The sequence below is a fragment of the Cydia pomonella genome, chromosome 13 (genome assembly GCF_033807575.1).
Source record: "Cydia pomonella isolate Wapato2018A chromosome 13, ilCydPomo1, whole genome shotgun sequence".
Classification (NCBI taxonomy): domain Eukaryota; kingdom Metazoa; phylum Arthropoda; class Insecta; order Lepidoptera; family Tortricidae; genus Cydia; species Cydia pomonella.
In genome coordinates, this window is record NC_084715.1 from 15420425 (window position 1) to 15433644 (window position 13220).

The window sequence follows — 13220 nt, forward strand, 5'->3', positions numbered from 1 at the left end:
CAGGTTAATACTTTGTTGGCGGATACGTACAATGTAACATTAATTCATTTAATTAATTTATCTTAAGTTATGGAAAGTTTGTTAATAAATATAACTGATTAAATCCTTAAATGGGAAGCGAGTATAACGTTTGCCGACGTGCTTAAACTCAACCGATATCTATGCTTAAAAACGTTTCAAAATCGAATGATTTGATAGAAATATCAAACTTTAAGGTAACTAACTATCCCATTGCAGACGATAAATGAGTGTTATCTCTCGCCGGCTGTGTGATTTTATCTGTGTATCTTTTATTCACAAGGGATTTACATCAAAATCAGCACGTATGCTTTTTGCGTCTATAGTCACTCGCTAGGCGGTTTTTTGCCGCCGAAAGTGATATGTATGTATGTGTAAACATGCGTTCCAAAATCAAGTGCTTTGATGGGGTAAATCGTTAAAAGGATAGACAGTTTTAAACCTCGACGCTACCGACAAGAAGACCTGTATATGTATATTAACGATTAACTGTGATATTTATATTAACGATTATGTTTTCTACTGGAAAGGTGACTTGATCACGCTTTAAATGAATTATTTTCAGTTTCAGAATTCATTCCCTGCGGGGAGCTGTTGGCTTTGCTGGATCGATACAAGGTTTTCCCTGAGGAGCTCGTTAAGATATTCGTTGCCGAGATTGCCGTAGCTATAGGTAAGTCCCTAACCGCTGGCCATAACACCTTGAGTCCTAGGGATCAAAATTGCTAGCCAAAAAATTACCTTGAGGTTTTAAATCTAGTATTTAATTTTCATTGTCATTGCGGATGTGATATCGCGTCAATACTCAATATTTTATTGCAAATTCACAAAGTGATTGTACAGGTGGTAAACTTATAAGCTAGGTCTTTGTGAACCCTGTTGGGCACTGCAATATTATTATTTACAATTCCAAGGAGAGGAGAATTTGTGATGAAGTAACTTGTAAACAATAATAATTAGCATGTAACTCCTCTGGAGTTCCAGGCGTACATAGGCTACGGAGGCTGCTTACCATCAGGCGGGCCGTATGCTTGTTTCCCACCGACGTAGTATTAAATTAGCAAATATACCTACGATAAAATAAAAATTAAATTTATGTCAAAAATACAGACTTCGTGTCAAAAGTTTTAATTACAGTGTCATTTGTCATTTATTATTCAGAACATGAACTTATTATATTGACAAGGACGAGTAATCAATAGGTATTATTGAATTATAATCTGTCATTAAAAAATTGGCTTAGAGTATAATATGTCTTATCTAATAACAACGTCCAACGTCCGCGGGGCTCACCGAGTTTAACGCCTAGAACCTTTAAAGGTTTCGTGACTTGTTCCTCAAAATGTCATTTACACGAGATTTACATATGCACTTATGTTTTTATGACGAGCAAATGGTCGATATTCATGGAATACGTGGACAAAGTTAGCCTAGGTTTAGGTCTTTTAGCCAAGTAAAGGTCTTGGTTATCGCAGTTGCCGTACGTTACATATAGCGTCATATTTTATAGAAATGTTGTTGTTGTCTTCCGATGCTGGATATTGTGCATTATGTTGATGTGGTGGATGTTGAACGCAGCCCACGGTGTCAATCAAAAACTAAGTCCAAAGCTTTATGTCGTTTCTACGTTGAACGGGCAGTATCTTAGAAATATTTCATTACAGATTTTCTCCACAACGCCGGCGTAATTTACCGCGACCTTAAACCAGAGAACATCCTCCTCGACAACAGCTACCACATCAAGCTCATCGACTTTGGGCTCTCCAAGTGGGTGTCCATCGGCTCGCGGACCACCACCCTCTGTGGCACCCTGCAGTATATGGGTAAGTTACTTTGTATGCTTCTTGTATAATTTTAAACAGAACATTACAACAACTACCACATCAAGGTCATAGACTTCCAGCTCCAAGTGACTGTCCATGGGCACTCGAACCACCGCCCTCTTTGGTACTCTGTAACCCTGCAGTATATTGGTATGGGTAAGTTTATATACCAAACGCAGTGGGTGATTATAACCCTGTAGATTTAGACAACGTATTTAAGTATATATTGTATTAAATGGTATTACGAGTAAACATATTTAGATCCGATTTTATCTTTTAATTAAATAATTGTTGGGGAAAATAAATCAATTTAATTCGGTAGCTTCATGTATATGCTCCTTGACTCGTACATACCATTTGACAAAGACGTATGTCATTTGCGCATGAAAATAGTAAACTCCAATTGCGCGTCATTATTTTGGTTAACGTTCATCAGGTTTTCGGGCCCTCCTTGTAGAAATGATGGCTCTGAAGGGCTAAGAAGGCCAGCTTTTTTTCATTTGTCACCATGCCTGTCACGTTCTAACAAGTAAGTTAGTGCGAAAGTGACGCATAACGTGACAGGTGATAAAAATATGACCTTGATACCGCTGCTGATATCGTCATTATTATAACTATTGTTATATAATGAAAGATACAATAATTCTTCCAAAAGCTTTAACCACATGCTTGTGGTAAACCTAATCATTATCTTTTTCGGCATTTTAAATTCATATTATTGTGTCATGGTCCCAAATTTTTTTTTTCCTTAATTACATTTAGGCAAACAAGGCAAACATCAGATAAATAATCTGTTTTTAAAACGATTTTCTACATGTATTATAATATATGGGTTAAACGGCACCGACTAAAGCGGTCATTTTCCATTTCAGCGTGGGACTTGACAAATTACCTATTTTAAAAGTGAAATGGATCAGTGCTTCGCTCGCGTCAATTATTTCCCAACAATCTCCTTCAGTCGCCAGTAGCCGCACCGTCCGAGTGATTATGTCAGTCGGAGGTCAGTGACCCCGAGATGAACGCTCGGAGCATCGCGTTCGAGCTGTCCATGGAGGGTCGGCAGGTGGACGAGGTGGTCGCCAGCATCTTCCATACCGTTCTGTTCCATCGCTCCAGCGGCAAGTTCACCTACAACAACGAGGAGAGCTACTCTATACGCACCGTCAGCTACGTAGACGTCGACTGCGACTTTATAGACTTCACGTACGTGTGCTGCGAGTCCGAAGCGCTCGGGAGGAACGTCAAACGCGAAATATCCGACTTTTCTGACTTGCTTCGCGGCGCCGAAAACACAGCTACCCCTCGCGGTTCTATCAGTTTAGAGTTCTTCCAAAAGCGACGCGCCCGCTGGCCGTTCCAACCCGAATGCGTGCCCTGGGAGGTGTGGACGGTGTACTGCGAGCTGGCCGAGGCCCGCTCCGAGCACGACATGCGCGCGCAGCACGAGGGCGTCGTCGAAATGCTCCAAGACAAAATAGTCTTCATCACCGAGATCATCAATCGACACGAATACGTGCCGAAGATGCCGAGTCGTTCCGACGCGGACCTAATCTTCGATACTTCGTACCCCGATATCCAACCTTATCTGTTCAAGATCCATTATAATTTGTCTGGCGCGCCGCCGCTCACAGTGGGCAACACTGTCCGCAAACTGATCCGAGATACGCTTTCTTTGTGATGTCTATCTCTATACTATCTATAACATGTTTGCACAAAACATCTCCTTGTGTAAATTGCACCCAAATGATCCCCAATTTAAAGGCCTGGGTAATATAAAGGCGGGTTTTAAACTGCCTCGAAACGCTTTCACTAGCGTAGCTATAGACTCTGGGTGTATCAAAAAGGGCCCCTAAAATATAATCGGCAATGCCCAAATTCCCTATTTTTTAGCTATGTCTAAATCGACGTGTGATATAAAATATTCGCTATTCCGCTTTATATAAATATTAAATTGTACATCAAAATTTTAATCGGACATTGTAAATTGTAAATAATGATGGACAATTATAAATGTAATTAAGTAATTCATGTTTTATTCTATGTAATAAGGCAAGTGTAATTTTTTTTTTTTAAATATTGACATACATAATAATCCTTGATATACGCAGCAATATTAACAAATTATAGATTGTACTTATGTAAATGTTTTCGGTCGCACAGTTATTATTTGTCGTAAGTAGAGTTTGTTTGAAGCGTAGCGCCGTGTCGCACTTGTTTTATTTATTACCAACACGGCTCTACGATTGTAAATAGTTTTGTTTGTTTATAATTGATAATAACAATACTTTTGCTAATTTCTTCAAGCAATTTTAAATGCAGAAGTAAATTAAATAAAAAATGGTGGAATGAAGCAAAAGTATTCGTTCTTACGCTTATATGAAAGCTATGTCTTAAATCTTAGTAAGTAAATTTAGTTGTAATTTTTTTAGAGCTATGACTCAGAAGGCTGGTTGATGTGTCCACTCATTTATATGATTTATTTAAGGTTTTTCGCCTATCGTTTACTTATGAGCTCGCTTCGGAGGATTCATGTTCTGCACTGTAGAAGTTTCAATAGCTAGTTGTCTAGTTATTCATGACGAAAGAAACAATTTATTGTTGCAATTAATATAGTTTTATGGGGTAGGTATATTTATTAACCCGCGACACCAGTGTAAATGCACGATAAAATATTTATTTAAGTAAGTATGTATATCTATTTGGTGGCAGTCTGTGTATAGTGTTCGCTATTGTAGGACGCTTAGAGATATCGCTGAGTGATGTACTCGCTCAGTCTAATTTAGTAAAGTCATTTGACTATTTCGTGTGTATTTTTATATTAAAATAGAAGCTTTTGTGATATAGCTAACGAAAACGAAAATTTATGAATAAAAAAAAACATATTTCGGAATTATTTTATTTGTGAAAAGTAATTTAGATTTATACTTATTGAGCCATTGTCGAGAACTTTAAATATATGTATTCTTAGAATTGTCATTGCACATTGTGTATAATAGTATAACTACAGTTTTAAGACAATGTACAGATCAACTTATTGTAGATTTTCTCATTGAATTATATAATAAAACCGATTTATATTAAGGTATGTTAGAGATGTAGATGTAATTGTCTCACAGTGATCGTCTATTTGGGTGTGTGTAGTTTTAACGATAGCTTAGATAAAGGTGCATGAAACGTCTCATAGTCGTAAGAATAGTAGATGTATTAGTTTGCAATTTTGTGTTGTTAAGTTAAAAAGTTTTCCCTTTTAGTTTGTCGTCGTTATTGTTCTCTTGAATTTAATCTATAACTGAAATGAATGTGTTTTAGGCTCCACGTGTCATGTGGATCAAATTCTAAATTTATGTCAGCGGGCCTATTACAGTCGCCTTTATCTCGTGATAACGCTTACAAGATAAAGCATACGTACGTCACTTTCTGAAACTATTTTTATAGTTAAAACCAGAGGTAGTAATAAATATAATTTAATATTTGACTCTCATTGATTTAGTCCGTCATTGATCACTCGATAAAGGCTACTATAACACGTGTTTAGTACGGCTATGATGGCACGGCAAAAATATGTAATTATGAGCGGAGCACATAATTTTAAATACAGTAGTAAATGCGATTTTTTCCGTGGAACACTCCGTGCATCTCAACGTCGCATAAATTTTAAGTTGCAATTTCAAACAATTTCTAAGTATGAGTGTTGTTCCACGGACAATAGGCCCGCAGAATAATGTACAGTAAGCTGCAGAGATAACTGACCGCCCCTGCAAACAAGTTTATATGCAGGGGTCGGTTATCTCTGCAGCTTACTGTACACGACATAAAACACCTAAACCTTGATTTTGTCAAGCAATGGTTTTTGTTTCCATTACTTTGAGGTCATTAGACGGGCATTGCTGCGAGTCCATCCACGAACTTCTGATTTTTACTCCTACCTCATTTTGTGACTAGCTTAGGCGTGTTTGCATCTCTATTGGATTATAGTACCTATCTATTTATCTATATTTATCACTATATAACTTTGTCACCAAAGATGAGGCTGTACATACCTTTGAATCTTTTTAAACTTCTGTAGGTCGTTGGACGCTTTTTTATTTTTACTGAACTGGGTGCGTAGCCAACATGCCAATCGTTTACGCTCCGTAGCGAACGAAACGCAACTCACTGTTGCACTAATATGTAAGAGTGATAGAGAAATGACTACGGTACGCTACGGAGCGTTAAAGATTGGCATGTTGGCTAAGCAGCCTGATGTACTGATTTGAGGGTGACATACGTTACATGGTAATGGTACCTTGCTCAATGAACTCGTTTAAGTGTTCTTTATACATTTACCAGTGGGATGTCCGATAGCTCGCTGGCGAGAACCTGCGACATCAAAATCGCTATGATAATGTTAAAAATAAACTGACGAAATGATTATGTGTTCCGTTCTACGTTTGAGATCTTGATTGAGAGCGGAACGCCGCCGTTGTCCGAAAGATGCCGCTGATTTGATTGGATTAGATTTCAAAGGAATCAGCTCGAGCCAGTCACGATGTAGCGTATGTTATCCTACTTGTAGCCCCTCACGGCATTCGTTTCATATCAGGGAGTACCTTGTAACATTTTATTTACAATATTGGTGATAAGACAATATATTTTATTCGATTGCGTGCCTCATTCAAAAGCCCGAAGTGTGGAGCACATTGTAAATAGTCATTTGTGTCGTTCTTAAAGAAAAGCCGCCTCATTGGAGCTAAATACTTCAAAGTAAGCGCTCTATTGTGTTAAGGCATATTAAAGAATGTAAACAAAACAATATTCTGTAACAACCATTTGTATTTATCACATAATTGGCCAAATAACGTAGATTTTATTTTTGTTTGTTTATATTCTTTAAATCTATTAATAAAGTAACATCATCGGACATGAATAATTTCGTACATTCACCTCCTTATTACTTGCCTCTGTTACTCACGCGGAAAGTTGCGCGTGTGTGACGGCAATATAATTTTGAGTGAGTAATAGAGATATCAAAGGTCGATGTACGAAGTTCTATGTGCTGTAGTATAGACTATGCGGTCCCTTTTCGTTAAGAACGCCAGTTTTCTGCACATTGTAACTTGCTATGGCCTTATTTGAAAGATTATATATGTCTGAAGAGAAGCTGAATACATGACGGCTGTTATATATTAGATTATATGCGATGGCGACACGGGAGGTATATGTTGTGATGTGCAAGTTCAAAATAAGCTGAAATCTTAGTCTTGTGATAATTTATATATAAATATATGAATTAACAATGAAGTATTATGTTTTTGTATTATTTTTTAATGTTAAAACAAAACTATTAATTATTTCCCGATACGGTAAAGCAGGAGTGGTTATAATTATTTTATATAAACATAATTTGTATACTTTTTTTTGGTAAATTTTGTAACTCTGGAAAAGTTTTGTGTACTCCTGATTTAAAGTATTTTTTAAAGAAAACGGTAACACCGCATTGTATAAAGCTACAATTTTACAACTGTAAAACTATAACACTGGCCAAACGCCGCTCGTTATTCGAGTCCAGCGCGTGTCATACGTCGTTTTTAGGGTTCCGTAGCCAAATTGCAAAAAACGGAACCCTTATAGATTCGTCATGTCCGTCTGTCTGTCCGTTTATGTCACATCCACTTTTTTTTAACTTTAACTTGTAGCTTAATACAATTCGGCGGAGAGTTAAAAAATACGGTAATTTTTGTAGGTTTCGAAACAGGACCACCATATCTCTTTTGTCAAAGCAGAGACGCTTTCCATATAGATATTCGTACATTGACCCGCCTGTTGACATCTTTATTGCACGCGCATAATTATATTGCTGTCCCGCCCATGATGCCGGTTGTCAATGTCACTATGCGCGCTTGACAGCAATATAATCCAGCGATGTACGCAAATCCATATGGAAAGCGTCTCTTCTTCGCACATAGTATACCTACCAATATTTTCACGTTAATTTGATCATTTGACACAATGAAATAGCAATGGAAATAAGATGATAATGAGCTTCATTAATAGTATGTTTAAGTTATAAACGTCTGAACAAAGTCGACGCTCCTGATTGATGTTTCACGCTATGAAAGAATAAAAAGATGCCATTAATGAAGAACGAACACTGTTTTGTGTGTAATCAATTCATGTGTGTGGGGTGGTCAAAAATCGTGGGTTCTTGTCCAAACCACGGTTGTGATATAGGTTCTCGAAAAAAAATATTAAAAATTTCACCAGGTTCTTTTTAATACACATACAAGAGGTTAATAAGTCATAGAAGTTTCATAGAACCAACGGAAAGATGAAGTTATTGTATGTAACTAGGGATTGCAAACCGGATTGGTTTTCAATCCGGCCGGATCCGGCCGGATTTTGGCCGTAGTCCGGCCGGATCCGGCCGGACCGGATCCGGTTTGGTATAGGGATATAAAAGTTAATTAAATGACATATTTTTCTAGTTTTTTGCGTAATACGTATTCCTAAATCTATAATTTGCAGTTAATAAAAAACTTCTTAACAATAAAATAGAACTTGGTAGTAAAAAGTGTCACAATGTCAATATCACTTTAAAAAAAAATTTTTAAATCGGTAATTTATTATATTTTACCATTCAAAAGTGCTCAAATTATCGTTTACAATTATAAATTTGCTTAGTTTCCAAAGCCTGATGATGGGATGTGGGGTGGGAATTAGAGCTCCTTGAAAGGACAAGTTTTCGTAACTGTTCTTTGATTGAATTCTTTGTAGAGTCTGTTCGGAAAGAGAAGAGTCGTGGAATGTATTTGGCTCCATACATTCCACGACTCTTCTCTTTCCTCACAAACTCTAACGTTCACATCCATTCTAGCATAGAGAAATAAGAATTACATAGATTGCACACTCCATACATCAGTTTTGGTACCAAAACGCTTATTATTTTCGTAGTCGACATCTATTTAGCATCGAGTAGCGGAACTCTCAGGACTGCTACTCGACAATAGATATCGTGGCAAACAAAAAGTCTAATGCTCAACGATTTTCCGCTAATATTATAACCAGAGTAACCGGAACTCTATTTTCAACTCCTACGCTTACTATTATTTATTACTTTTAACGAAGATATTTTACTTTTAACCAATTATGATATTAAATGCGCTCTAGTATTATCTTGCTCTAATTTATTTGTCCGAAAAAGTAGTAGACTGTATGACTTAAAAAATTGTATTTTTTTTTAATTTATGGAAAAGTATATTGGTCAAATTATAAGGAACAACACATGACACGACGATCTCATGCGAAAAATAATAGAATGTAGGATTGAAAACCATCGCGGAAAGGGAAAGTTACATAGATCAAATAAAGAATTGGCTGGACGTAGAGTAGCATGTACCAGGAGATGAAGGAAATTGCATAAGATTGGATGAAATTGTAAAGACAAAAGATTCTCTCTTAAATTTGAATAGAAAAGAATCTATATTTTATCATATATATACATATATCGGAGAAAACTAAAGATTATCAATATTATCATATATTCTTCATTCACACATATTGATGAGCCCAACTGTAGTCGGTTAATCTCCTATCACAACATTATGACACGACATGAACCTTCTCTTTAGCATAAATTACAAATACCTTCCATGGCATCTCCATCCTTTCATTTTTCCTTCTATTACAGTATTTATGTAATCGTCATATCGTGCCACCAACATGAAAGAAGAAGAAATCCTCTTCTGTTCCCAGTCATCGTCATAATAAATATATTTTTATCTTACTAAATTTAAACTTTTTCATTCGTTTTTTGTTCTGTTCAACTTCATACCTCGTATCCGTTGCCTTTTCATCATCTGAAACGCACAGCGCGTGCTGTATTTAGGCGTTTTTTTATTATACCGGATCCGGTCCGGATCCGGTGATTTTTACCGGATCCGGTAGCTCCTGAAAAGTGCCGGATCCGGCCGGATTACCGGATCCGCCGGACCGGATTGCAATCCCTATATGTAACATATATCCGTCGTACATTTTATCTGATATTAAAAAAAAAACATATTTGGTTAAAAAATACTTTAAAAAGTACGCTACAATCTGGACGGTTGGTGTGCTATGTGAATGTTGTGCAAGAGGAGCCCAAACAGGAAGACTTCGTGTGCTCCACACATCGAGAAGTTCCTACCATCGATAAGTAATTTTATATTTTTCATTTATTTTATAAGTGTGAATGGAGGAATGCTAGTTGCATCGAGCACAAGAAGTTTGAATGTTTGCTGCTCTAACATAGTAAATTTGAATAGAAGAGAGCATAATCATGTACATAATTATAATATCAACATAAACCATATTTGTGTCTAGCGTAGATGTAGTATAATTTCTGTAGATATGCGACACGCGTGCGCCCGTGAGGGACAGAAATTAATATCACGTTTTAAGACTCCTGACAGCACCAAATCTACGTATTTTACTAATACTAAATCTCTTCTATTCAGATACCTATCTATTTACTATAGCAAAATGAGCAAACCCTTTCTTTGGAAAATATATGTATATCTTTACGGTTTGTTCGCAGCCCCCGAAATACTGAGCCGAGAGCCTTACGGCCATGCAGTGGACTGGTGGTCTTTGGGCGTCGTCGCCTGTCGAATGCTGACTGGTCAAGTAAGTAAACCTATTTTTTACTAACTTCTGCGTGGGATGATGATGATTGATAAACAATGGCCAAGTGCGAGTCAGACTCGCGCACGAAGGGTTCCGTACCATTCCGCAAGAAACGGCAAAAAATCAATTTTGTTGTATGGGAACCCCACTTAAATATTTTATTCTGGTTTTACGTTTTACGAGTAGTATTTGTTATAGCGGCAACAGAAATACATAATCTGTGAAAATTTCAACTGTGGTGACAGAAAGTCACACGGACAGTGAGTCTTAGTAATAGGGTCCCTTTGGGTACGGAACCCTAAAAACTATCATATGTCCTTCCTCGGGCCTCTAAACTATATCGATACCAATAACCAACGTTATATGTACATAGTTACATACTTACCATTGAAATTAAATTAGATCTTCAACATGCATTGATGGCTCACGTACGTTGGGGTTTTTAGAAAAAAAATGTAGCATTATCTTTTTTAGAGAAATTATAAACTACTGCGACTCAGAATTACGAGGACTATTAAATATAAAAAACAGTATCCTCAGTTTTCCATACAAAAAATTTGGATCAGTTGTGTGTGTGTGTTTTCAATACCTACTTAGAAATGTTCAAACAGTAACGTTACTGTATTGTATATAACCGTTTTTCAAACATTTATTGACATTGTATAAAGCAGTTAATCTTAATGAAAATCTTTTTATTTTATGTGTGCTCGCAAAAAATATTGCCGAATTTATGTATATTTCTAAGAAGTTAGTAGAAAAAAACGGCGAAGGCAGATCCTATCAATAAATCAATCATTCCTAGCAATTTACTTAGCGAAACATTTCGGTATTATGTATGCTTAAACGGATATTTTCAGATTACCCTTAATAGTACCTTCCTTAGTCTATTCCGCAATAATTCAACTCATTTGATCTAAAGTGGCACGGTAGGGCTTCGCCAAGACAGGGCAAAGAGCATAAAAGAACTAGTTTTTCACGATGCTATTTTTGTAATTATTTCTATCCCACATAACTCCGATTTTGGTAACAGTAAAGAGCCCAAATTTTTGGGAAGATATTAGTTAGTAGGTACATTAACTCAGGAAATATACAAGCCTAGTCATCCTTTTTGGATTGTTGGCAAAAAAGCACCCTTATAGTTTCGATGGTCATTTCCGTACCGTGTGTCACAGCCATTGTATTCGGAAACTACCTATAAGGTATAAGTATTACTATATTTTAATGAAATTTGGAATGTGCATAGGTATTTTGTGAGCTGCTAGATCAGGGGTCACTAAATGGTGCACCGTGTTCCGGATCCGGACCGCCGATCTGTACTATTTTTTTTACTTATTTAATAAACTCAAGTAGAATAAAAAACCGGACTCCAGAAGAAACTAATTGGTAACTGTAACACTTTTGTAAATCGTTCTAGAAGTCCAATTATGTCTAGAAGAATGAACTGACCCGTGGTGTGTAAAAAAATGCTTGATAAATACTTGATCATGATCTGTTGAGCCATTAAAATGATATTTGAACACTATTTTTTTTATTAAAATGAAGTAAGTGTCGCGAATATACGGTTTTTTGCTTGTATGCCGGAGCCCTACGTGTGGTCCGACACGCAGTTAGCCGGATTTTTACCAATATCCTTTATCTTTATCATCATTTAGAGATCTGATATTTTTAACAGTGAACATGTTATGAACTTTAAATTCTTATCAAAACTTCGGTGGGATTCAATTTATCGGTTCAATTTATATGATAAGTTCATTCTTGCATGTACAGTAGGTACATGTATTATACCTACGCGTATAACAACATATAAGACTGTTGCTTTTGACATCATTTCAATTTTAGTAGCGCGAAAATAGTCTTTCGCCATCTCATCGTTAGTAATATTTCTACAGGATTATTTTCTAGTATTAATTTTAACTTGACCTTACTTAATACCTACTTTAAGATTTCTCCCAGAACGGCTGAACACGACACGCGTTTTAACGCCAGGCGAAGTTGAAACCACAGATTTCCGCTTAGATTCCATGATAGGCGCTGCTATTATCTTCTTCAATTGTTTCCGACGCTGCTACAATTAGCTGGAATACTCGTACTTAAAATAACTTGTTAAAAGTTATCTACACAGAGATGTTTGCAGACTATGTTCAATCAATACTTCATGCCAGTAGCTATAAATAGGTACATACTTATTTTTGTTATTTAAATTGGTTTACCTAAACCTAACCTAACCTAAACCAGTCGTCTACCTAAAATGAATTCAGATTACTACATTAAGAAAACCGGCAGTAAGCAGGCAGCTAAGGACATTTAGGGGAGATAATTCTGGACAGCGGATAATTGCGAATGTTCATTGATACGGCGCCTCTTACCCCCCGTGACCGCTTTTAGGTAAATGTTGTTGGCACATTCGATGTTCAGCTATACCTACATCTTAATAAGAGGCTGCGAACCTGATTCAAGCTAGGTGGAGTCAAATATTTCGCACCATTTCATGTAATTTTCATATATTTTAAACGTTTTTTAAACGTTACGCTATATGAGTATCATCCTAGAGAGTGTTCTTAAATAGGTATTAGCTTTATAAACCGCTAGGGGGCACCTGTCGCATGTTTATACCCCACACCAACGCTGTTGTCCGATTTACCTCACGGGCAATGAGATAGTTACGGTCAGAAAGGGTTTTGTATTATTCGAAAAAATATACCTTGTTGATTAGTTACTAATAATCACTAATGTTGGCTT

General features: G+C 36.6%; 2 protein-coding genes across 3 annotated transcripts in view; both read left to right on the forward strand.

Annotated features, from left to right (window-relative positions):
• Positions 1-13220, forward strand: part of LOC133524337 (serine/threonine-protein kinase S6KL) — a 114595-nt gene that overhangs the window by 6316 nt on the left and 95059 nt on the right. For both annotated transcript variants that reach the window (XM_061860301.1, XM_061860302.1), the window contains exons 5-7: positions 584-691; positions 1683-1841; positions 10393-10481. In XM_061860301.1, coding sequence (XP_061716285.1) covers positions 584-691; positions 1683-1841; positions 10393-10481 — 356 coding nt within the window. The remainder of the gene's footprint in view (positions 1-583; positions 692-1682; positions 1842-10392; positions 10482-13220) is intronic.
• Positions 2724-7121, forward strand: LOC133524341 (autophagy-related protein 101). The gene has a single exon (XM_061860311.1). The coding sequence runs from the start codon at positions 2857-2859 to the stop codon at positions 3517-3519; it is 663 nt and encodes a 220-aa protein (XP_061716295.1). The 5' UTR covers positions 2724-2856; the 3' UTR covers positions 3520-7121.

Coding starts and splice junctions, on each gene's coding strand:
- LOC133524341 (XM_061860311.1), top strand. CDS start 2,857: ATGAACGCTCGGAGCATCGCGTTCGAGCTGTCCATGGAGGGTCGGCAG.